General features: G+C 39.0%; 1 protein-coding gene across 1 annotated transcript in view; it reads right to left on the bottom strand.

Moving 5' to 3' along the window:
• Nucleotides 1–26,975, bottom strand: part of CACNA1E (calcium voltage-gated channel subunit alpha1 E) — a 413,658-nt gene that overhangs the window by 281,973 nt on the left and 104,710 nt on the right. Inside the window, exon 4 of the mRNA XM_069074371.1 lies at nucleotides 984–1,087. Within this exon, the coding sequence (XP_068930472.1) occupies nucleotides 984–1,087 (104 nt within the window). The remainder of the gene's footprint in view (nucleotides 1–983; nucleotides 1,088–26,975) is intronic.

Here is a 26,975-nt window from a genome sequence, read left to right as displayed (position 1 = left end):
GAGAGTTGGAAACAAAGTAGGAACCCATCAGTTGGGGAAATGACTAAACAAAGAGTGTGACATAAATATAAAGGAATATCATTGTGCTAAAGACAATAACAAGCATCCTAAATATAGAGAAGAATGGAAAAACTTAACATGAATCGATTTCTAAGGGATATAAGCAGAGCCAAGAAAATAATATTCATTGTGACCAAAGTAGTATTAACAAAAAGCAAAACAACTGGAAACATCAATACTGAATTTGCAAAACTATAGAGAACAAAGTTGATCCCCCAAAAGAGTCATGAGATATCACTCCCTACTGTTACTTTGCACAAATTAGCTTCCACAAGTATGGAACTTTGTATATAAAAGCAGATTTTTTTATGAATTGGTTGGTTTGCTACTCTTCATCTTGAAAAATAATCCAACCAACTTTTGTTAAAAGGGGTGACTCTCTTGGAGAAAGCAGGGAGAGAAGCACAAGGGGAAATATAGGTGATATGATTGAAAATATCAATTAATTTTTTTAATGTTTGTCAGACACTAGAAATTGTGGTCTTCCCTCTCCTGGAAGGATACGCTAATGTGTATATTGGTATTTTAAAGGGAAAACCCCCTACATAGGTCCTTTAGGAAAACATTTTAAAAAGAAATTTTTTTTTCAAAAAACCATTGTTATAATCATAACAAAAATCATTATGATGCTTTCATATGCCTTCTCGTACCATATAACAATCTAGGTTTAATCTAACTTTTTAGATGTGATTTGGGGAAGAGGGGATGTAAGTATCTGTAGCCTGAAAAAATTTAATAGCACTTTGAAGACCTACCTTCTATCTATATTAACAATTATTCTTGCTTACAGCCTGATTTCATTCAAGACCACCACCTGATTTCCTTCAAACCTATACCTTCTACTAAATGGATGCCTAGGGTGACACACAGTCATTAACTCACTTCACACAACATGTCATAAAAAAAAAAATCCAAGCACTCACTGGGAATGCCTGACACAAGTTTCAGTGGTCTCAGTACTCGCACAGCCCGGAGGGTCCTCAGGTCCACATGGGTATTGAAGTGGGTCCCAGCTGTGGCCAGGATGCTGCAGATCGGAGAAAAAAAAAAACAGACATCATAGGAGTCAAGTCATTATCCCTCTGTATTATGAATGGGGGAAGCCAGCCTGAGGTTAGACCAGTCTAAAAGCACTCCACCCTCATACCAGCTGTAAGTGGCTGCACCTAAGCTTAGTGAATCACCAACAATTCTCTGTGGATCTAAAATTAGCCACCTGTGTTTCACCTTGCAGAGAAAGGGGGAAAAATCAAGGTTATTGGGATTACATTGAAGCTGGGGGATTATAATTCCCAAACATGAGCAGAGTGGCCATCTGGGATACTTCATCAGACTTCCCACTCCATCATTCTACCCATTCCAGCCTCCATCCCTTTCCCTCAGACTTAGGTTTTTTTTTTATTTTTTGCATGGAATAATCCTCATTGCCTGAGATCCAAAGATCCCCACATCTATCATTCAAAGTATTCCCAGGCTCCTGTCTCCTTCAGGAAGCCTTTCTGAGCTACCACAAGAGTGATACGATGCCTTTAGACTTAAAATTTCCATCACACGAAATCCTTGCACTTATGTTTACATTGTTTGTTAAAGACCTTCTGCTTGTATGTCTGGTTTTTTAATATTTTCATAAATGTGATGTGCAAATTTGAGGATATCACACTGTTTATGTTTCCATTTTTTCATCTTTAACAACATCCCTTCCCACCCACCCTTTGCAATGATATCTCTGCCCAGCAACACACAAACCATTAATAATCTCATTAGATTGAATGCTCCAAATATTATAGTTACTTTTATTGAAAAGATTACCAAAATCACCCTTTATTTTCCAGAATCACATTAGTATGTAAGACCTTTGGAGAAGCAAAGTGATGTATGTATTTATGATATCTGTAACATTAGTCTAGGAGTCAATCTTAGCTTGCATACCTATTAGCTGTGACTTAGAGCAAATTATTTAACTACTTTTAGCCTGGAATGGAGATAATTGCCTTGGGTAGCTCACAGAGCTTCCGTAAATATCAGAGAATCAGGCTGGGAGAGCTTAGAAGAACCTCAAACATCATCTTCTTCCACCCCTTTTTTTGTAGTTGTATTTCAGAAAAGACAAGTAACATGGTTAAGGTTTAACAGGTGATGAATGACCAAGAGAAGCCTAGTACCCAAGTTTCCTGACTCCTGTACAGCTCAAGGCTCTTATCACCATTTCATACTTTTGCTCTACGAAACCACACAGAGTAATGAATGTGAAAAAATGTATAAACTATGAAATGCTCTGCAAATGCAAGATATTATTATTATATGTCGTCAAATATGTAAATGTTATTACTTTCAGTCAAATGTTTTAAATCCACTTATTTTTGTTCTTTTTTTCCTTCTCCATTTCATCTTATTCTCTGACATACAGTAAAACTTCAAGTATCCAGAACTTTTGTGAGTCTCCTGGATAGATTGAGGGTTTTCCTCTTCAATCACTGTAATTTTTAAAATTTAATCATTTTTATGAAACTCTTGCATGGATATTACATACTTCTGTGCCTTCTTAAATAGCATAAGGTCAATATGATTTATTTTCCTGATAACCTAAAGTCATGCTTATCAGCACGCATTATTATACTATATTTTAGTGAAGTCCTCAGGGAATAGTTAAATACATAGGGGTAGGTGACTCAACACTGAATACCCTCAAACTCCTATGACTTTTGTGTTCTGATGTCCTTTATAGTTTTTTTTTCTGTCTCTTCATTGATTGCAGATGGTCAGGTGTCATTTCCAACTGCTTTAGGATGAAATATGTGCCTTCTTGAATAATACCTCTTCTCTCTCTTAACTTTTACTCTTGTAATTTTCTTTGGTCTTGGACATGAAATAGCAATTCTTGTTAGAACTATATGTAAAGCAAAAGGCAATAGATTCTGAAAAAAAAAGATCTGCTGGGTTCACTTCAGAGTTGGTAGGTTTTAGCCATGAACTATATAACTGTGATTTTGATCACTCAGAGGACTTTCTTGCTGTTTTAAACTTTTCTAAAAAGCTGAGCTTGCTTAATAACTGATTTTTGAACTAGTAAGGTGTTTTCGCATATGGCTTTATTGCTATGTGGCCCAATATTATCCATTTTTATTTCTCTTTAGCCTAAATCCTCATTTCAGGATTTAGATTTAAAAAAAATGTTTCTTCTCTTCCATATTGCTCTCCATGAAAACTATCCCTTCTTCTTTTATACTAATTTTCTACTTTTTATCTTCTTACTCACTCCTTCACTTTCCTAGATCTAGTCCACAAGGTTTGATTCCCAAGGGGCTAATTGAGCCAATAACTGAATCATGTTTCTTCCACTGCATTCTGGGCCTACCCAATCATTGAATTCAATTTAGGGTTGACTTTATATGTTAGCAGATGCAGTAGGTAATTTGACTTAGGAGATGCCAAGAAAGGTTTCTTCCTCCATCTCTTATTGGAAAGCCACACGTAATTTACTCCTTTAAGATATTGAAGGTCCATGTTAAAGTGTGTTATCTAGGAAATATAGTACATAAACCTATTATCATCCATTAAGAGCCTAGCTATTAGCTGAATAGTGAAACCACATACACACATGAGAGAAAAATAATTTTAGTTTAAAAAGAAGGGATGAAAATGTCCAATTATAGGGTATACCCCAGCTTCAGTGGTGTTACATGTGGGATGAGGGAAAAGGAAACCTTAAAAAATATGGAGTTCAGTGGAACACACTGAAAGAGGAAAGATTCCAGCCAAAGCACACTACCCTCTATCCTACAAACACAGTTTCATCTTTCCTGCCTTTAAGACTTTGAGTATGCTATTTATTCCCTCTCCGTGGGATTCTCATTGCCTTGCCTTTACTCCTCTAATCTTACCCACCCCTGATCAGCTCAGAGGATATGACACTCACGAAGGTTTTTCAGATTCCCCTTCACCCCCACATCAGAAGATTTTCTTTTATTTTATAGTTCTTCTTTTGTTGTAACCTTTTGAACTTCTCCTGATACCCCATCTTTGACCAGAGTGATTTGATTGAACATCCTAGCTCCCCCATAAGACAGTGACTTGCATAAGGGCAGATGCTGGGTCTTCTTCTTTGCATCCCCAGCCCCTAAGAGAATTCTTTTCCTAGATAAAGTACATCACAAATGTTGAGTGAATGAATAAAACTGAAAGGACTTGAAGATTGGAGATTGGAGGGGAGTGACCACCAGAGGTAAACATAACCTAATCCACAATTTTGTTTTAGGTCAGTCCTGAATATATCAGTTCAGTTCCAGTCTCTCTAAGACTTAGAATTACTTCTCTCACTTTGATTAGAGGCAGATCATTTTGGAGCCATAGAGGCTGAGTGGTGTTGGAGAGGGAGCATCTGGAGCAAATCACACTATGTAATCCAAAGAGCTAGAACCAAAACCCAGGTTTCCTAATCCTCAGACTAGCATCATTTCACTACATGATGTCTGAACCAAACAGATGGTCTCCACTAGTACCCCATATGAACACTAATCAATGTCAGCAAGATGGCTGACTAAGGTTAGAAATTCAGTCCATGACCACAGAATGGAGCAAAGTTAATTAGCCGACAAGGGGATTGAATCTATGACCTTGGCTTCATTAATACTGTTCGCTAACTACCTGAACTGATCAGCTAATGATGGCATTCTGCATGGCAAACATCATTTTCCCACTTAGTGCTAGTTATATCACCATTCAATATTCAACAATTGAGCATCTCATGTATACATGTATGTCCTCAGGGAGTTTACAGTCTGCTAGTGGGAAAACAATATGTACACAAGGGTGATAAAAGGTAGATTATGATAAGAGCAAAGAAGAGATTCAAGAAAAGTGTTTCAGGGAAATTTGAGGTGAGAAAGTTCATTTTCAACTGGGGAAATCATAGTATCATAAGGAAATGGACAAGCTGGCACCTAAAGGGGGCTTTGAAGGAAGAGACCTTCAAATGGCTAATGTAAGGAAGGCATGGGGCATGGGCCAGTACAAATGTGCAGAGGCTAGAGGAAACATTAAGGAACAGCAACTAACCCAGTTTGGTTGGAAGATGGAATGAATAAATGGAAGAAATGTGAAATAAGGTTAAAGTAAAGAGGTTAAGTTGGAGCTAAGGTGAGTGAGACTTCTTAAATGTAAGGTTAAGGAATTAGTTTATATCCCTCATCCCTGACTGATTCTTGGATATAGGATCACAATCTCTTTTGGGTCATGGACCCCTTTGGTCACCTAGTGAACCCAGAGGTATTAAAGTTAAGAATCTCTGCCCCAGAAGAAGATAAGCTCATTGTGGGTTAGAATTGTTTTAATTCTAGGAGCTTGCACAGAATAGATACTAAATAAGTAAATGTTCCTTGAATTTAATTGGTGAAAACAAAGCCAAGGGGGAAAATCCTTCTACCATACAGAATGTGTCAGGGAAGTCTCAGTTGCTCCTTCTCTAGTTGTCCCATATTTATCTGAAAGGAGTATCATGCCAAGTTCTCCAACACTACTTCAGAACCTTGGGCAAAACATGACTTCTCTGAGGTTCCGTTTCCTCATCTTGTAAAATGGGGATGGTATTTGTGCTACCTACCTCATTCGGGTGCTATAAGGAAAACACTTTTTGTAAATTTGAAAATTATAAAGAAATGTAAGTGATGGTGGTGGTGATTCTATGATTCCAGGTATTAAATAGATGGTACTTTCCAAAGACAGAGAGAATAATAGGATCATAGTTTTAGGTCAGGAAGATAGGAAGAAGGGAACAAAGTTAATTTTTGTATGAATGGGGGTGGAGATGGACAAGGGAAAAAGACAAAGGTACTAAAGTTATCCATGGAACACAGGGTGAGAAATGAAATTGAAGTAGGAAAAGAGAAAGGGTGGGGGAAGAGAAAATACAGAGAGACCTCAGGGATAGGTGGAGTAATCCAGAAACCAAGGAAAATTGGGTCATTGTTCCACTAATTCACCTAATTGCAGAGTTACAGGCCAGAGAGTGCACTCTGCTCTGTCTCTCTTATGCTGTGCAATTAAGAAACACTTATTTTCTCTCTCATTCCCTTGCCCCTACATGTACAGTAGGTGTACATCTGCCCCCTTAAGAAGCCAGAGTTCTGTTTCCTAGGATACACAGACAGGAGACACTACTGCACATCATAAGGGAGGAAATGGGCTGCTGTAAATGAAAATGTCCTTCCCCTCTCTGTATTTAACAAGGTAGATTTCAAAAGGTGGGAGCTGGAGGGAGAGTTACAAAAAAGAAAAGGAGTAGAGAAAACTAGAAATAAAGAAGAAAATTGAAGAAAGGAATGAGAGATGGGAGATAGGAAAAGGAGGAGAAAGAAGAAAAAAGAGAAAAGGAGTAGTGAAGGAGAGAGAGAATAGAGTGACAAGCAAAGAGAGAGGAAAAGGGAGAGGGAGAGAAAGAGCATGAAGAGAAAGAGAAGAGAGAGACAAGAAGAGAAAGAGGGAGAGACAAGAAAAGATAGGGAGAATGAAGAAGGAAAGGAAAAATGGGGGGGGCAAGAAATAAGATTATTAAAGCAAAAAACAAAGGGTAGAAAAGAAAGTTGGAGAGAAAGCAAAGCAAAGAAACCCTGAGAGTTGTAGGAAGAAAAGAATGGGAATCTCTTATAGGACCCCTATGTAACTATCACCTATAATCTTGGTTCTTATCCCATAACCTTTGGCTTAATCTGTATCAAGTCAGTTGCCTACAGAATGGGATAACATACCCTCTTGCCATCCTGTCAAATAACCCTGCCTCAACCTTTATCAGGGCTTCCACAGAGCTTGCTATTTTTAAAATATGTTTGATAGTGAGAATTCTAATATTATTCATTTGCTCAGTTCTCCAGAGCAGAGCTCCATAAAGTTTAGTGACAACCCTAAAATCACACAACCATTAAGCAGCAGAAGAATCCAAATCTCTTGACTCTGAGATCAATGTTCTTTCCATTGCACACCCTTGTTTTGAAGCTATGCCTCAAGATTCCATTTTCCCTTGGTGCTGAAGGAAAGCACTGTTCAAGGCAATGCTATCTCTTGCTAATATCTCAATGCTAACTCTTCTAGAAGCTTAGTTAGTTGGGCATCATGGTACTGAGAGCAAAGGTTTCATCCTTACATTGGAGTATGAACTTCATCTCTGCTCCAAGTACACCAATTATACCATCAAACAAAAGCATTTCACCAGTCTAATAAACACTTCACAGTAAGTTAAGAATTTTACATCTATTAACTCAGTTAATCTTTACAATAACCCCCGGTAGGTATTATTATTATCCCCATTTTACCTATGAAGAAACTGAGACTCAGAGGAATTAAATGAATTGCCCATAGTCACATAGTAAGTATTTGAGGTAAGTTTCAAACCCAGGTCTTTCTGATTCCAGCTCCAGAACTCCATTCACTAGATCATGGTGCCTCTCTATGGCAAAGTTAAGCTGAAGTCTGAAGAAAATGGTTGAGAAATTCAAGTAAAACCCCAATAGTCTTTCACTAAAGTCCTATCCAAGTGCCTCATGCTGTCATGGAAGGGCCTGGAAGGTATGCTAATGCCAAGCAAGGTCTAAAACTGAAAGGTCTTGTCAAGTATGGGAACCTCAAGTATGGTCCCCAAAACACAGAGAGTATATCGCTCCAAGAGAGTAACACGATCCAAGAACCAGACTAGCTAAGAATCAAAACAGAGATTTGACCCCAAAAATAATATCAAAAGATTCATTTTAGATTTATTAATAATATCAATCAGGATAATTAATTGTTTTGGCCATAGCAACCCAGAGAGACAATGTCAATTTGTGGTTTTCTTAGTCAATTTGAAACACCAATAATCTAGAGAACTCATCTTGATTTTTGCCAGTGAATGGAGACCTGTTACAAATTAGTTTACTCTATGTTAACACACAGCATTGTTATTCCATGCCTTCTCTGTGGAATAGCATAGTTAAAAACCACTTATAACACTGACCAGAGGTAGTAAAAAGGCAGGTCCATGTGAAAGTAATTCTCCAGTTATTTGGTCCTTCAGCCTGAATCTTTTGGGGATGCAATGGACCCCTCAAATAGTCCCAAGGAACCAAATTTCAGTGGTACATCACAAGCCCAACAAACTACAAGGACCTCACTGCTATTGGCCAATGATTGGTTTCTAGGTTCTGTTAAATTACTTGTTTGTCCCTGCCATCTACAAAGCAATGTGGAGCTATTCATTAGCATTTGTGGAAAAAAAGCTAATTAGTGCAAGAAAAAGGTGCTGGGGTGTTCAACTAGCCCAAATTATTGGGAGGGACTGTGTATTGGGGGAGGGACTGTGTATTGGGGGAGGGAGTGGAAGGAGAGAGGGACAAAATTAAACTTGAATTAGCACCATTTTTATGTAAGATGTAATTCTTATGGGGATTCAAGACCCTGAGTCATATCAGCATTTGCATGTAATATTACTTGTACAATGGGATCACAAGATTTTCAGAAGGAAAGGAGAGATAATCTAGTCTAACTCCCATCATTTTACCAACAAGAAAACTAAGGCATAGAGTAGTAAAATGATTTGCCCAGGGTTACACAGGATAGTGAAATAACTCAAATCTTCTGACCCCAAGCCAACTTTCCTTTCCACTCCATCATGCTGAAGTTATCAGTGTTTAGACAGGAACCATATATTTTATCTAAACTTTATTTCTCCCCAGCACAGCGCTCTGCACAACTACTATATTAATGTCATAGATGATATTACCATTAAATATTTGTTCATTGAATGAAAGACACAATTAGGTGTTGTAATAGACTGGGTGCTAGACCTAGAGTTAGGAAGACTTCAGTTCAAATACCACCTCAGACATATCAGCTGTGCAACTTTGGGCAAGTCACTATACCTCTGTAGTCAATACACTACACTACACCAGCTTCCTCCAGTGTAAAACTGGAATGATAACAGGATGAGGTGATATATGTAAAGCACTTTTCAAATTTTAAAGTGCCACCAAAATGCTAGTTAGTAGTATTATCACTTCAAGATTTTCTATGGGTAAAACTAGCCTTGTGACCTTGGGCAAGTCACTTAATCCCGATTGACCTGCTTTCCCCCCTCAAAAAAAAAAAGAAAAAAAAAGATTATGCATAGTTAGTAAGCACCCATCTAGATTCCCCTCTCCTTTCATGTCTCATGTCCAATTTGTCACCAAATTCTTCCTTCAAAACACTGGGGCTGATTCACCTAGTAGACTACTCTTCATTCTCAATGTCACCATGATACCCAGCCCTACCATTGGGCCCTTGCTCATGCTGTTCTCACACTCCTCTTTGCCTTGTCACATCCTTCAAGCCCCATCTAAACTCCCACTGCCTCCACAAAGCTCAAGTCCACACTGGACTCTCCCTTCAGGCTTCATCTGAAAAGCATGAGTTAGCGCTTAATAACAGCCTGTCTAAAATTGATCTCCAATTGTTTCACATGCATTAGAAATGTTCCTTCTGTTTAATCACGTGCTCCTTGAGGGCAAGAAAGGCACAAGCACATCTTCTTGTGCCCTAGATTGAGCATGAAGGAGGCACTCCAGAAATACTTGGTTTTTCTGCTGAGCAAAGAGATTCCTGGGCACCTCTATGGTGGGCAGATGGCAGCAGGGATCCAAAGACCTAGGTCATGGGCATCCATTGACAATGACAACAGCTTGTTCACTCAATTAAATTTCTAATTGGGAGTGCCAAACAGGGAGGGTTAGGCACACGTGTGAGTAATTATGATCTATTAAAAAGGCTGCCCTGTTAGAATGCTTTGCTCTCCATTTCCTTCAAATCAAATTACCAAGGGTGAGATTTGATTTGGAAATCAATTTGGAAAGACTCTTTGTTTCATTTTTTTAAATGTTCCTTTGTATTAAACTGTTTACAGTCATAAAGACATAAATAACAGAGACAACCAGAAAAAATCAATTGGGAGCAAAATATCTATGGGGAAGGGAGGGTGAGGTTGGGAAAGAGTGAACAAGAGGAGGCATTTGAAAAAAAAAATATGGCAATAGCATAAGCCACCCCTTAAAAAGGTAGAGCTGAATGCAAATGAATATCTATATATAATACTTGGGCTATACATTATTTACACAGGAGTCATGAAATGCAAAAATTATCGCCATCTCTATTGCCTATATTTCATATGTGGTGGTTTAGACTTTGAAACCCTCCCTTTCTTTTCCCGCAGCCCGTTCTCAAGAGGACAAATGTAGCATAAAGAGATCTGGACTGGTTTTTAAGAAGCTTGATTTCTAGTATCGTCTGTCACCAGCTATTTGTGTGATCTTGGGGGAAAATACCGAACCCCTGGATTACCTTGGCTGTAAAATGAGGGGTCTGCACTCTGATTACTTGATTCAGGGTCTTTAAATGCAAAAGGAAGAGAGCAGGCAATCCAGAGAAGGGTCTCCAAGCTCTGGACCGAGTGAGAGATAAAAGGACAATTCATGAGCCCTCAGCACCTTCCTTTCTTGGCTCTATGGGGCATCAAAAGGTATAGTTTTAATGGCATATTTCATGTAGGCTGGAGCCATGACAATGTTGGAGAAGAGTCTCTACTGTCTTACCCAAAGAATTTGAATTTTGAAGCCTGGATTTATAATTTACTTGTTATTCACATTCTATCAGGGGAGTTATTCCAACTCTATGGGTCTCTTGTATAAAATGAACCCAGTGGACTACTGTGACTAAGAGCCCAGGGACTATTTCCTTTGTCTGTCACCATCCTCTAATATCTCTGCTAGGAGTGATATGAGTGGAACTGTGCTTGAGAATTATCTAGAATATGTGGTAGGTACAGCCCAGGAACTTAAAGGCCCCTGGATTTCTAAAGAGGATACAAAGGACCAAGGTAAATTGCTATGTATAGCTAATTTCTGGTGATGGTAAAACAGGCTTGCTTTGCTGGGGTTTGCTGTGCTTTTCCAGGACCCTTAGCCATATTTCTCCAATAGCAGCATTCCCTCCTGCCTTCCTGGCTGACTGTCCTCAAGCAGCAACAATACTCCATTCTCTCCAAGAGGATAGACTTTGCGATAAGCTTAAAAAATCAGACCTCAGTATTGCCATGGATCAGTGGAATAAAAAAATACAATATCAGGACCTTATGTTTATATATGTGTGTATGTGTATATATATATATATATATATATGTCTGTGTGTGTATGCATATATGTGTGTATATAGATTTCATTTTTGTTAAACTATTTACTTGCCAAATACAATAATCCTATGTCTGGATACCTAGATTGCATGGTACAAAAGAAAAAGCACAATTCTGGAGTCAGAGGAACTGGCTTCAAATCCTGCCTGACACATTACCTTCTGGGTGGGGACAATCTTTTGTGTCTTTTTATATACCTAGTGCTTAGCACAGTGTCTGGTACATAGCAGGTGTTTAATAAATGCTTAATGATTGATAAATTGTGTGATCTTAGTCAAGACACAAACTTCCCTGGATTTCTTATCTGTAAAATGGGGAAATGGGATAAAAGGTGGGGGGGGGGGGGGGGGCTAGACTGCCTTTGAGATCCCTTCTGGCTCCAGAGCTATGATCCAATGCAATTGCATGCCAGAAAAAGGCTACTCTAAGGGTGTGTGTGTGTGTGTGTGTGTGTGTGTGTGTGTGTGTGTGTGTGTACATAGGCTCATGCTCTGTTCTCTATGATCAGAGTTTGATAATGGGTGAGCAAAGAGGTGTTAAGCTAGAGAAAGAGAATACCAATCTGTTGAAGTGGATATGAGTTTTTAAGATCATCCTTGCATGGTTCAGGTCTTCCCGTTCACTTCTTTTTTGCTGGAGAGCACTCACAGCCCTTGTTACTGTCATTAATTGTCATAGCAACCATGGACTTGACTGTAGTAGAAAAGGCATGGAGAGGAAAGAGGTCATCTCTCCATTTTCTAGGAGACCCATGACCAAACATTCTCAGACAGATAAGAGGACAGATGAGGAGGACAGTGACCCCTCAAAACAGCAGTTCTAGATTGAGTGTCAAGCTTTGAGGATGCTTGGCAGAAAGGAGAGGGCTAATGGTGAGCGATAGCCATGTCTAGACGAGTTCCCATTGACAGCTGTGTGGTCCATTGGAGATAAAGTGGAAAGTAAATGGGAGAGCAAAAGAAGGAGTCGAAAACACAAAATTCAAAGATTCAGTCAAGGGAACGAATACAAGGTATTCTCAGAAAGATAAGGAGTATACTGAGAAAGGGGTAAAAACATGGAGAAGGGAGGGAGGGAGGAAACAAGGATGGAAAAGCAAAAAAGAAAGAGCCCAAACCATAAAGGAGCAAGAGATATATAAAGCTTGGTATGAACAAGTTGTCCAATTAAAAGGAGTGTCAGTCTGAATTTTTTTTTCATAGAGAGTTAATGAATGGTGGCCATGAGGGAACTCAGAGATTCAACACCATGTCCTTTCACAAGACACTTCCCTAAAGTCTGAAGTTTTGGCTTACTGGGGTACTCACAATAGAATGTTTGCAATACAGGACCATGGGTACTTTCCATAGGTTACCAATTAAGCTATTTGGGTTGTATACTTTAAACTGAAGCTAGGTATTTTGTCACATGTAAGAAGTGAGGGCTCATTAGCCAAGAGACACCAGGCCCAGGAGGGAGAGAAAGATCAGGAAAAAGAAAATCAAGGGAAGAGGCTGGAGCTGGGTTAAATGAGGCAGAATACTAAGAGCAGACAAAGTCATGGGGGATAGGCAAATAAATATGGAACAGTCAAGAGTCATAGGAGTAGAGAGCTAGGGAGGAACCTCAGGGGTCATCTAGTCCAACCATCTCATTTTACAGATGAGGAAATCAAGGCCCATAGAGATTAAATGACTTGCCAAGGTCATAGGCAGTCATCAGAGACAAGATTTGAACCCAGGTCCTCTGACTCTAAAGTCACTGTGCCATACTGCCTTCAATTAAAAGTCATTAAAAAATCCAGTTTAAAAAAAAAGCTTAAATGTGACTGAAACAAGTTATCACAAGAAGAAGGGTGTGGGTCCAAGGCCTCTTTTTTCTAAGGCAGAGGTACTACTCATGCATCTTGAAGGAAGCACCAAGGAGAACCTGAACATAGAACACTAAAGTACTGTTTAATATCTTTAGGAAACAGTTACCAGTCTTTTTTTCAACTTTTAACACACACACACACTCACACACCTACTTTAGCTAGAACACTATTCCATCCTGACTTCCTTAGGATTGCTATATCTTAAAAATGGTCGTTTTCTTCTCACAAAACATCTCTGAGACATTTAGTTAAAACCTGGCTACTGAATTTGTTTTCAAAGTAAGTATTAATTCAAAGGTAATTTTCTCCAGCATTGTATAAGAAAAAATGTCAGCATTAACTTTTGAGTTTTGTTTCTTTCAACTTTTGTTTCTTTTAACCACCTTATAATGGGAATAAATGCCCAGTTCCTACCAATAACCCTCTTGTCTCCTTTCTCCCTTTCTTTTCTTCCTTCCTTTTTTCATCCATTTCTTTCTCCCAACAGGATTACTAATAAATACACTCAGGTTTAAGACAGCTGGTGGAACATTGAACTATAACTGGAGAGACCTCAGTTTTAGCCTGTCACCATTAGGCATTCATTGTGTGACCAATGGCCAAGTCATTTATCTTCACCAAATCTCAATGTCTCCACTTGTCAGAAGAAAAAAACATCACCCCCTATCATGCTTCCATAGTCTTTGTGTATTATAGTTTAGAGTAGATGTCCTTTAAGCTCCAGGTAAATTGAATTTTTAAAAATCAATTCCATAACACCAGCACAAAAAAATTAGTGATAATAATTGTATTTTAAATGATCATACATTTCTCAACTTTCTGAACAAAAACAAAAATCAAAACCAATAAAAAAAATTATCAGTTACACCTGCCTTCATTCATGTATGACCATACTCTTGGTAGTAAGAAAGTTAGGAGAATAAGATTCATTTAACCAAAAATGCTCATTTGTGAGAAGAGAATCTCTGATCTCTTTGTGAATTAGAATTTCTTTCTATATCAATGGGTAAGTACATTGTATGCTCTGTCCAGGGATTCTCCATCACCTGTGTCAATGAACTCTATAAAAGAAACATAAATCAAAGGACTGAGGATAATAAAAGGATGAAAATGGAATAATCAACATTGCCATCTGTGGTGCCCCCATTACTAATGCAAATCCTGACACTCAAGGCTTCAAAAGCCCAGCTGGAAAGGAGCATTGTCTTCCCCAAGATTGAAAACTGTGTCATGCTCACTCCTTGTCAGCTATTAAGGACTGACATATAGGAGAGATGTGTGATAGGTGGTTGAAAAAAACATATACACTCAATAAAATCCATGGCCACCACCCAAGGATGCAAGAACAGTTGGTGTAGGCACTTGTCAAATCTCCTGGAACAGAGAAAATGTTAAGGTGCAAGTGGAAGATGAAGAACAAAAAACACCTGTAGTTTCTCATCTGAGATGGGCTCTCATCAACTGATCACTCTCTCTTCCTCTCTTCGGGAAATTAGGCCCAAGGAGCTTCTTACAATACTCAACATTGACCATGATTCTAATACTGGCGATTAAATTCTGGCTCTTTGCTTCTGCTTAAGTGAAGCTGCTTATCATCATATGAAACTCTGCAGGATTTTGCTTACAGGATAATATGACCCAGGGAAAAGTCAACATGCTTTTTGGGGGTTCAAGCTCCCACTGTCTAACATTGTGAATTGGTCTGTATTTCTCAGAACCAATCATTTCTGCTCTGGATAGTGGGATATTAGCAATGTATTACTGGGAAAGTAAGTCCTCTCTTGGTCTTTACTTCTCAGCCATTTCTGAAACATACTGTCTGCCTAGCTATTCTCTCTTCCTCATCTTTCATCCACCAGAACCTTACTCTGTCCCTGAAACTGCCAAAGATCATATAGGTGAATTTTTGGCTTATCTTGTCCAGAAGGATGTCTTTTCATCATTACTTGGCTATTTCCGAAATATGCCAATACATGAATAATTCAGTGACCCCTTTCTACCTCTCATTTATGGGTTATATTTCCCCATTAAAATGTAAGCTTGTTGAGGGCAGAGACTTGCTTTCCTTTATTTGCATTTCCAGCACTTGGCACAGTGCCTGGCACATAATAGGCATTTAATAACTGGGATATTCGATCATTATGTGTCTGTGTATAGCAGGAAGGAGTTAGGAAACTTGCTTGAGCTAGTTTAGGGTATTAGGATTTGGTACCATTCACAAGAACTAATCTGAGACTAAGATGGGAAGTTTCCTGTCTGGGTATAACTCTGAGTCGTCCCTATTTCTGCATCCCAATCACAGCAGATGAGAAGAGACAGTAGTCTCACCTTCAAGACTAAGTATAGATGAGCAGTAGTTACCAAAAAATGATTGAGAACTAGAAACACATTTTGAAGATACTTGACAAGTGCTTGACAGCATAACCATCAAAATGCGTTAGCTGTGGCTTAATGGTGCCCTGTGATTGCAACATTATAAGAATCTTACCCAAACTATGCTTTGGAGAACTGGCAAGAAGTGAGAATTGCTCAAGGGGGAAATCCCACATGATAAGAACCAGCTAACACAAATACATGGGCTTAAAGTTGTTTTTTCTAGTAGCGGTGAGGGATTTGCATTCATACACCCACATATTCTCTCAGTTGGTCCCTCTCCTGACCAAGATATGTGCTTCTGAGAGTGCTAGCCAAGGATAGAAACACAATCTATGCCTGAAGAACAGGCTAATTGGTCCATATGGGGGCCCAAGCTCATAATGCTGGCATTATTAGGATCAGACACTCATCAAATGGCCACAGGCACTAGGCAAACCATCAATTGGAAAATATCCCTTATCAATGTTCATACCACTGATCTCATCTATCTAACTATTGTGGGTTGGATAAGAAAGCAAAGTGGTTTGACAATTGATGTGGCATGACAATATCACAATAATATGCCTCAAAGATAACCCCAAAATCCCAAGATCCCAGAATCTCACAGTTGGAATGGACAGCAGGAGCAATTACATAATTGTAATTCTGATCAACAACTCCCTCTACAACACCCCTGATGAATGGGTCATCCAACTGTTCCTTGAAGACCTCTAGTGAAGGAGAACCCCACTACCTCCTAAGGGAATCCATTCCTCTCATTATTGGGATCATAACCATAACACTGCCATGAAGCTAGCATATCAGCTAGAGACCTCTTGGTCTGTTGTTTAACCCCCAAGGGGCTGAAGGGGACCTGATGGTTTCAGTTCCCAAGAAGTTTGATCATATTTATCTGTAATTAGAGATAAATCTAATCATAAATTCATTTAAGCACTGGAGGCAGAAGGGACTTAAAGGTTACTTAGTCCAGCTAAAGCTCCGGGAGATTGACTTGTTCATAGTCATACAATGTGTAGGTGACAGAGGTATTAAATATTAGTAAGCATACTGACTGATCGAATTGCATTTCCAGATACAACTGATACATTTACCTCCGTACTTTTGCTCCAAGAGCAAAAGGACAAAAGCAATAAAGCCCCAACATCATCAGATTACTTCTTGGCAAGAGAAAAGAAAGGAGGGAAGAAGCTGGAAATAAACAAGGAAGAGAAAGGAAGAAGGAAAGAAGAAAACAAGCATTTACTAACTGCCATTTGATCCTAACAACAACCCTGGGAGGTAGTTGCTATACTATCCTCATTTTGTAGTTGAAGAACCTGAGAGTGGGGTGGTGTGTGTGTGTGTGTGTGTGTATGAAATATATATTTCAGGCATTTTTTCAGTCATATCCTACTCTCCAAAACCCCATTTCAGATTTTCTTGGCAAAGATATTGGAATGGTTTGCCATTTCCTTCTCTGGGTCATTTTATATATGAGGAAACTGAGGCAAACAGAGTTAAGTGACTTGCCCTGGGTCACTCAGCTAATGAGTATGTGACACTGGATTTGAACTTGGTCTTCCTAACTTCAGACTTAGTACTCTTTCCATTATGCCATTTAACTGCCACTAGGGAATTTTGCTATACATGGGGAAAGACATTTGGTCACTGAGATAGGGAGAAGGTAGGAAATCTTCTCAAAACCAAGAACTCTTTCAAGCAAATGATTCATGTATGTCATTTTATTCATTCATCCATTTGACAAGTCACAATCACCTAAATTACAAATATTAGCCAGTCCTTCCTAATGTTGATTCCAAAGCTATAAAGGTGAGTTTCAAATGCCAGGTATATCAATTATCATCTGTGCTATCATATATATATATATATATATATATATATATATATATATATATATATGTGTGTGTGTATATATATATATATATATATAAGAGCATTGAATGGATAATTCCCTATATACACATATAAGGCAAACCTGCAATTATGCCGTTCGATTAAGTAGCAACAATGAACTGTTATCAAACATTGAAAGTCTGAATAGTCCCATGATGAATTGGAGCTATTCGCTAGAGAAAACAGAATGCTTTTCACCTTTGGGAGTCATTAAACCAAAATCCCGTCTAATACTTCTGACTCATATCTCACCCCATGCCACCTATTTGGGGTACAATGAAGTGCAAGTAATTTTAATAATTAAAAGAATTAGAGCCTCTCTGTAGGAACAGCTTAATTGTTATCCAAATAGTTAATAGAGATACTCAAGCACAAACAAAGCCCTTGGGTTTAAGTATATTTTCATTGGGAATAAATAAAATGTTGAGTTGTTAGAGGAAAGAAGATTGTCACCACAACAGTATAACTAAAATATTTTAGGTTGTTCTGAGAATGGAATTGAAAAGAACGTTTTTCTGTTCCTAGGGAACAATGGAGAACATGTGTCTTTAAATGGAATCCACGTACAAAGAGGGGTTGCTGACATCTTTGGAAAGTGAGGGTATCAGTGATCCAGCTTTCCTTGTGCTACAATGTACTTTCCCTTCAGTGTCTGCAATTATTTTAAATTCTGTGCCTAACCTCCTTCTAACAGGGGATGTAAGCTGCTTGTGTAACATTAGTTAATCTTCTATCAGGTAGAGTTGGGCTCTTCAAGTGAAAATATAGCTTTGAGATAAACACACATCAACATCTGATGAGAGGAAAAGGGGATACCATTCTGGAGCAGTTGAATCAACTAGGGTGATGACGAAGATAATGATGATAGCCTTTATATAGCATTTTAAGATTTACAAAGTACCTTTCAAACACTGTTGAGTCTTTTCCTCTTGTACCAATCATCAGAGATAGGTGCTATTATCAGCCCCATTTTATAGATGAAGAAATTTATGGCTGACAAAGGTTAAGTGACTTGCTTAGGATTACGTGGCTAGTAAGTGACTGAGATTGAATTTGAACTCAGGTCTTCCTGACTCCAGGCCTTGTTCTCTGTCCACTGTACCACATTATCTTTGCGGTGGCAGATATCACAGCCAGATGATTTTTGCATCTACCTAGGACAGTCATACAAATTGTTATGAAACAATGCAATATATAGCAAACCAGACCTTGAGCAAGTAAATACTGCATGAAAAAATAAAAATTCAACAAGTTTAGATTGGCTGATTTTAAGGAATGAATGAAAAAGCATTTATTAAGTGCTTATTGTGTACCAAGCACTAGGGAAAGAAACAGAAAAATGGAAGCAGCTCCCTGATGAAAGAACTGCATTCTAATGAGGCAACAATGTAGGAGGCTTCAACTGCAAGTTAGATGGAAAGGTTCCATGGTCCTCTGAATGCAGTGACAAAGCACATGGTAATGCATCTCCTTCAATATCATTTCCACTGATACATTGCACCTGTCTCTGATGTTGAACCAGTTGATGAAGCCAAGAACTTTGTTGATAAGAACTTTTTTCTGAATCTTCATTACAAATGGCACTGGAGAAGGCAGGGGCTGAAATACCTATCCTATCCATTAGTGGCACTTGCTTGATAGTGGGCAGAGTCATGGTGATGGTAGTGGTGGTTTGACACACTTGGCATAATCTGCCACCACTTACTCTCTCTCACTCTCTCTCTCTCTCTGTCTCTCTCTGTCTCTGTCTCTCTGTCTCTGTCTCTCTCTGTCTCTGTTTCTCTGTCTCTCTGTCTCTCTCTGTCTGTCTCTCTCTCTCCTCTTTCTTCTTCTCCCTCCCTCAGAATGTCTTGCTACCTCAGCTAGGTTGACTTGCTTACTGAGTCAATGGCAGTTGTTTGACAGCTGATGGAAATTAGTGGCATCACTGCCACAGACATTCACTGGATCATGGCTCAGTGGGCTAGACTGGATATATGGCCATGCAGCACCCAATCACATTTCTAACAGTTCATTTTGTACCAAGAAAGTTAGGGTTGCTTGGGAGACATCTCTCATCTTCTGAAGTCAGCGTCCTAAATGCAACTGGCACATTCTTCTGCAAAGATGTCTTTTGAGAATGATGGTTATGAAAAGAATAGTGAACTAAATAGATTAGAACAATGTGGCAATTCTGAGCTTCCTATCACAGCTGAATATCATACCTGCTGAGAATAATACATTTTATCTGACTATCACAAGATCTCAGTGTGACTCTGTGGGTAGAATGTAAAACATGGAATCATGAACACCTAGATTTAAATTAAATCTCTGATACTTACTAGCTGTGTGACTACAGGGAAGCTTCTTAACCTCTATGAGTTTCAGGTAACTATTTAAGGCTTATGTACTGAGTGATAGATGGATTTTTGTCTCTATCAAGGAGGCATTGTTCACTCAGATCTTTGATATATTAATGTACAAATAGAGTAAACAATTCCTAATAAGAATGCATACTTAATACTCCTTAGTGGGGGAAAATGACCTTAGAATCAGAAGGATGCTAGTTTAATTTTCCAACCTATGAAGGAATCCTCTCTCCAGTATCTCTGACATATTGCTATTTCCTCTTTTGTAGGAACATGTCCAGTGATAGTGACATCAGTCCTTCACAAATCAAACTAATCCATTTGATTGTATCCAATCAACTGAAAGCTCTTTCATATGTTTAGCTGAAATCTGCCTCCTTATAACATCTACCCACTAAATTATTGCTAGAAGTTCTTCTCTCTGGAGCAAGCACACTTCCACTTCCCTATGAAAGCCCTTATAAGGAGCTGATTTGAAATAATCTACATTTAATATGTAAGTGATTGAAGTATGCTAAACTTGGTTGAACTAGTGGGAAGGTATCAAACCACTCCCTTTTTTTAGAGATGAGTTCACTAATTTCTCCAAGGTGCTCTGTAGCTTATAGTACATAAAAATTAATCAATAAGTAATTGAAAAACACTTTGAGGACCTGCTAGGGATGAAGCTGGGACCTTTAGGGGCATAAAAAAAGAATACAGGAAGTACTCTCTGAGCTGGTTGCTTCAGTATTATGCAAAGCTATATAAACGAGGGTCACCTCCTCCAAGATGTTCATACTCTAGTTAAGAAGGGAAGGTGCACAATAATAACAGTAATTCATATTTATATGGTACTTCAGAGTTTATAAAGCATTTGCCTCATGACAATCCTGTGAAGTAGATAGTGCAAATAATATTATCCCTATTTTAGAGATGAGGAAACTGAGTCTCAGAGAAGTGCTATATCTTATTCTTTCCACTACATCACACAAATGAGATACCACCTCTTAAACGAGGCCCTTTGAGATTCCTCCCCCTGCCAATCCATTAGTTTTGTCTCTGTCTTGAAATCATTCTTGAATACTTTTTATTTACTTTTCTATTATTCATTTTATCCCTTCAATAGATTGTAAGCTACTTGAAGTAGAGATTATTTCCTTTCTACATGTTCAATGCCAAGGCACATAGTATATGCTTAGTAAATGTTTGTTGAATTTGAAATAAAAATAAAAATGATCAACATGAATATGGTGTCTTGTTTGCTAAGTTCTTTACGTATATCATCTCATTTGATCAGCTGAAGGAACTAATCATGTTTAGTTTAGATAAGAGGAGACTCAAGGGGAGATCTAATAAAAGTCTTAAAGTATGTAAAAGACTGTCATGGAGAAGAGATATTTCATTTGCTTTATTTGGCCTAATAGAATGGAACCAGGAACAAAGGGCAAAACGGCAAATTAAGACTTGACATCAAGAAAAACTGCCCAATCAATGGAGGCATCCAAGAGTAGAATGAGCTGCTTCAAGAGCTGGTAGATCCCCTAGCCTTTGAGGTCTTCAAATAGAGGCTGGATGTTCATTTTTCGACTACTCTATAGCAGAGAGTCCTTCTATGTATGATTGGATGGGATGGACAATGAGGTCTCTTTCACTTCCCAAAATCTGTGATCCACACAAGAACACCAAAACATCTTGCTATTATTTTACTAATGTGGAAACAGAGGTTGAGGGCCTTGCTCAGCATCACTCAGTTAAGAAATATATGAAGGGTCATTTGAACCCAGGTCTGCCTGACTCTAAGTGAAATCTTCTATCCAGAATGGGATAAATGCCATAAGGAAAAATATAAACAAAACTTTTTTTTCTCAACAAGATGGACAAATGATTTCTGTGTGCAGCAGAGAACAGGTAACCTTTGAGTTGGACCTTGAAGGTGTGTAAGGTTTTTAACTGAAAAAGGTGGAAGCGGCAACATCAGACTGGAAAACATGAGGCATGTTTGAGACTTGCAATCTCGTTTGACTGTAGTAAATGGTTTTAAAGAGAAATAGTGAAAGGGAAATACCACTTTATCCACAGAAAGGACAGAAAGGGACAGTAAGGTTAAATGTTGGAGAGCCTATCAATCATCTGAAGAGTTTGTATCTCATCAGGTAAACAATGGATAGTCACTAAAGGATTTGAGCAGAGGGACATGCTCAAGATTGTACATTATGGTTAATCTTGAAATGGTCTATAGGTGGAATGGATTAGAGGAGGAAAAAATGGAGATAGGGAAGCCAAATACCAATGGAAACTAGGGAGATGAACCCATGAATGAAGACATGAACAAAGGTGCTGCCAAGGGAAAGAGAAAGCAGGTATATTATCACAGTCCTCTAGACACACTCAGAATGCCTTCAACTAGTGCCTACCCCCACATGGTGGTTTAAACACTTGAGGTTGTCCAAAGGAATTTGGGGCATTTACTTAGGGACAAAGGTTTATTTCACTATAATCAGCATTCTAATTTTCTAGAAGGAAAAACTGAGGTATTGGTCAAATTGGTTGCTAAGTTATGGATCCTGCCCCATAGGGGGGTCCTAGGAACAGAACTTGTGTCTCTTAGGCATCTCTTCCCCTCTCCAACCAATGGGTTGTCACCTGCCTCACTGGATGCTTTCTGGAAAGTAGTACTATCCCTACACCATCTTCATGGTTGTCAGAAGAAGCCACTCTGGGGAAAGAGTAGGCCTGGGTATTATGGGAGACAATGACTTTGAACCTAGGGAATAGGTCAGTGGTCTGAAATCTTTTAGAGAACTGAGAGAAGGGTAAACTTCACTCATTTCTCTTTCAGCAAAGACAATGTTCCTCCTGTTTCTGAGAGGTACGATTTAGTTCTCTGTTCTCACACCACGTGATGATGGTTCTGTGCCAGCTGATCTCACCTTCTCTGACAGATTAAAAGCAAGGAAGAGGGGGAGAGTACTAAAAATTCTGTGTGAATTGTGAGAAGGGCTGTGAACTAGCAAATTATCCCCTCGTTCTCCTTCCAAACTCTCATTTTGCACCTCTCCCCAGCAGGGATGTACACTGTACATGTTCTGCTCTCTACACTGGTAATTAGATGTACAAGTACATAAAAGATGGAAGGTTTTATAGTAAGTTAGGTTCCCTAACTGTGCCTCAACCCACAACTGTCCATTAGCAGTAAGATTGGCCTGGGACTCTGGCACTAAATATGTAACTAAGGCTCCCCCAAGCATTTATCACTGGGAGGGTGGAAGAACAAGGTCTGTTTGATGATGAAGTTACTCTCTATCTTCAGAGATAGAGAGCTTCAACATAAGCTTCTGTTAAATCTGGGGTTATTTGTCCTTCCTCCACAGTGTGGTCCACTCATTCATACTGAGCACTAGATGAGGATATAATGCAAATAAGCTTATTTTTATCTGGAGACAAAACCCATCATAAAATGATAGACAGCCTATAAACAAGCTCTAAGAGTAAGTGCTGTCAGATAGGGAGAGAAGAAAGGGAGAGAAGAAAGAAACAGAGAGAGGATAAATTCACTTATCTCAGTGGGCCAGCAAAGTCTATCCAGGCAGGTCACTCCTTTAGAGGATCACTGAGCTGGTGTCCATGAAGATAGTTAGTTTGAGATAGCAATAGCCTTCCTTTAAAAGCTCTATTGTCCTGCCCCAGTATTCCAAAGCTCCTGGGCTTCTGTTTCCCATGATCCTTCAGTCCCTCCTCTCAGCAGATTAAAAACTATAATTCCTATCACTTCTTTTACTGATAAAGGGGCTACAGTGTGAGAACAGATATTCACAGACCAGTGTTTTTCAGATTGGAGGCCTAGATTGCAGGAGTGTTCTGGGGAGGAATGAATCTGCAGAACTCTAAACAGAGTAATAGTAGTAGCAAACTGTCGGTTATGTGAAGAGGGCAGATTCACCAGGGAAATCTGATAGTTTTTGCTCAGCCAACCTAATATGAATCCAGGGTCAAAATCTTTTTTTTGTTCAGCTGTATCTGACTCTTTGTGACCCTCATCCAGGGTTTTCTTGGCAAAGATACTGGAGCAGTTGACCATTTTCTTCTTTGGCTCATTGACAGATGAGGAAACTGAGGCAGACAGGCTTAAGTGACTTGCTCAGGGTCACAGAGCTAGTAAGGCTCTGAGGCCACATTTGAACTCCTGAGTTCCACTGTGCCACCCCACTGCTCACGAGAGCACCTATCCACTTTAAATAAGATTTTAAAAATCCAAATCTAGAAAAAAATGGCAAGTCAAGGCACTGAAAGAACTTAGAGGTGTGGTCAAAGCATTGCTGCTAGTAATCCCTGAGAAATCACAGGGAATGGGAGAGGTCTTAGAAAGCTTGTAATGATTAAGTACCCTCCTCCACTTAAAAAAATGGGAGAGAGTATGTTCCAAAATGTTGCCAGGAAATATAATATTAATGCTCAGAAAATTCCATAATATATCATTAAGCAGAAGTTTGGTGTATACGTACAGAAAAAAAGAGGTGATCACTAGGAGTTAGAATGGATTCATTAAAAGTAAGTTAGACTAAATTAATTTCCTGCTCTAATAATAATTAAACTGTTAAGTCTCACAAGAGTGCTCTAGAGATAATGTATTGATTTCCGCAAGGCATTTGCTTAAATCTCTCACGTCATCTTTGTAATTCATATGGAGACACACAAACTGGAAGATAGTATAGTTAGGAGGATTTGTATGGGGAAAAGAGAAATAAACATTTGTATAATGCCTACTATAGGGCAGGCACTGTAGGAAGCTCTTTACAAATATTATTTCATTTGATCCTCACAATGATTTTACAAGGTAGGTGGTGTTATTATCCCAAATTTATAACTGAGGAAACTGAGGCAGAAAGTGGTTAAGTGACTTGCCCAGAGTCAAACAGCTAGTAAGCAAAGTTGGATTTGAACCCAGGTCTTGATTCTGAGCCCAAGCTCTTTTCACTGCACCATCTACCTGATGAAACTGCCATATACAAAAGATGTTGATTAATAAATTTATGAGAGCCTAGAAAGTGCTTCCTTTTTACTACAAAAAGACTCTACCTTGAATTCTGTCATATTCAAATATTTTATCAATGATTCAGAGGAAATATATCTTTATCACATTTAAATATACCACAAAGCTGGATGGGCCAGCTAGTTCCCTGAATTACAGATTCAGGATTCAGATTTATCTTCATTGGTCGGAATGATAGATCAAAACCAACATGGTGAATTTTTGTGTAGTTTTTCATTCAGATTTTTAAAAACAAATTATCTAGGGATAAGGCAAGGGTGACTACAGTTCATGTGAGAAATACAGACAAGGTTTAATTTACTTCACTTTCCATATTAGCTAATAGTCTTATGTAGTTGCTAAAAACAAATAATTCAATCTTAGACTGCCTTAATAAGAAAGCATCTAACTGTACTTTTCATTGGTCACACCACATCCATAGTATTTTGTCTACTTCTAAATACCACAATTTAAGATGAACTCTTACAAATTAAATGGGGCAGCTAGGTAATACAATGGATACATTGGCCTGGAGTCAAGAATACCATGGTTCAAATCTGACCGCTGACAATTCCTGGCTGTGTGACCCTAGGCAATTCACTTAACTCTATTTGCCTCAATTTTCAAATCTGTAAAATGAGTTGGAGAAGGAATGGCAAACCGCTTTAGCATCTTTGCCAAGAAAACCCCAAATGGTGTCACAAAGAGTTGGAGAGGCCTGAAACAACTGAACACCATTGACAAATCAAAAGATGATGACCAAAATGGTAAGAAGTCATGATATCATGTTACATGAAGAATCATTAAGGGACCTGAGGATGTCTAGCTTGAAAGGGGTGATGTATGACAGTTTTCTTCAAATATTTGAAGAGACATGAGACATATGGAAGAGGGACTGGAGGCATTCTTTATTGTGCCATAGGGCAGAATTAAGACCAGTGGGTGGGCCCCAGGGACAGATCTTGGCATAGTGTTAGAATTTTCTAGCAATTAGATCTGACCTCGGATTGAATGCACTACCTCCTTAAGTAAAGTGCTCCCTGTCACTGGAAGTATTTAAGTAAAGGCTGAATGAATTTAGGGATATTGTGAAGGTTACATCAGAAAATGGATGGGGCTAGACGTCACCTAAGCAAGGTCTATTCTGATCTTGGGATTCTAACTCTAAGCTTCGCCCCACTAGTGGTTTCTTTGCATTCTTTCCCTCTTCTCACTCTTTTCCTTGACTTGGGGTATTAGGATTCTAATCCACAAAAGCCAGCTTGCTAAAGCTTAGTGTCTTCCTGATGCATATTATAATGAAGGATCTGGACTACTAATCTGGCCTTATTGAAAACACCTTTGGAGCAGGAGACAATGCAAAATTCTAAATAAACCAATGGGGATGGTGAGGAGCCTGGAGATCCTGGTGTCAGGGCTCCTCATAGCCACACACCCAGCCAAACACTACTCTACCCCCCACCCCCTCACCCTAATTGCCATAGCAACCACCAGAGCTGACTCTCTTTGGTAAGACAGGAGATAGTCAGCCCAAGAGAGGGGAAGGCAGGGTTTTCCCCACACTTTTGCTGGAAGTGGATCCTGTGGGAGGGAGAAGATAAAAGCAGGAGCTTATCTTAGACTTCAGCAGCCAGAATCCCCACAGGCTGACACAGGCCACCGCCTATCATCCACAGCTTGACCTGACAGCCTCTCATCACTGGGAGAATTTCATTGTTTTGAGAAATGCTATTGCTTAGCAACCCGACGTCTCGCCCCTCCTCATCCCTCCAAGGATCCAGAGAAAAGACACGGTATTAAGAACTCCAGTGTTTGGCTCTGATACAACATGTGCATGCCATAATAATGATGCTTTTTATTTATGTAAAGCTGGTCTTCCAGAGAGCCTTACCAATATGAAGATATTAAATTCTCACATCTGTATTCCTAGCTCCCTTGGAAAGCCCCCAGGAGGGAACATTGCCCATTACTTGATAGGTTAAGAACTTCAATGGAACCTGAAATGGGAAAGCCAAAGAGCAGAGAGAAAACCCAAAGACAGCTAGGGACTAAGTAGTATAGGCAGAGTTTGAATCCGGTTCAGTAATCATTTCACAACAAAGTGATTTTTTTTTCACTTTACATAAAAGATTTATGTAAATTTTCCCCATCTGCTCAGTTTCTTGTTGTCCAGTCATTTTTCAGTCATGACTAACCCCTTTTTGGATTTTCTTGGCAGAGATACTGGAGTGGGTTTGCCATTCCTTCTCC

The sequence above is a fragment of the Petaurus breviceps genome, unplaced genomic scaffold, assembly GCF_028583685.1.
Source record: "Petaurus breviceps papuanus isolate PSGF00001 unplaced genomic scaffold, PetGlider_PUasm1.0 90895, whole genome shotgun sequence".
Taxonomy (NCBI): domain Eukaryota; kingdom Metazoa; phylum Chordata; class Mammalia; order Diprotodontia; family Petauridae; genus Petaurus; species Petaurus breviceps.
This window is presented reverse-complemented; position numbering and strand designations above follow the sequence as displayed.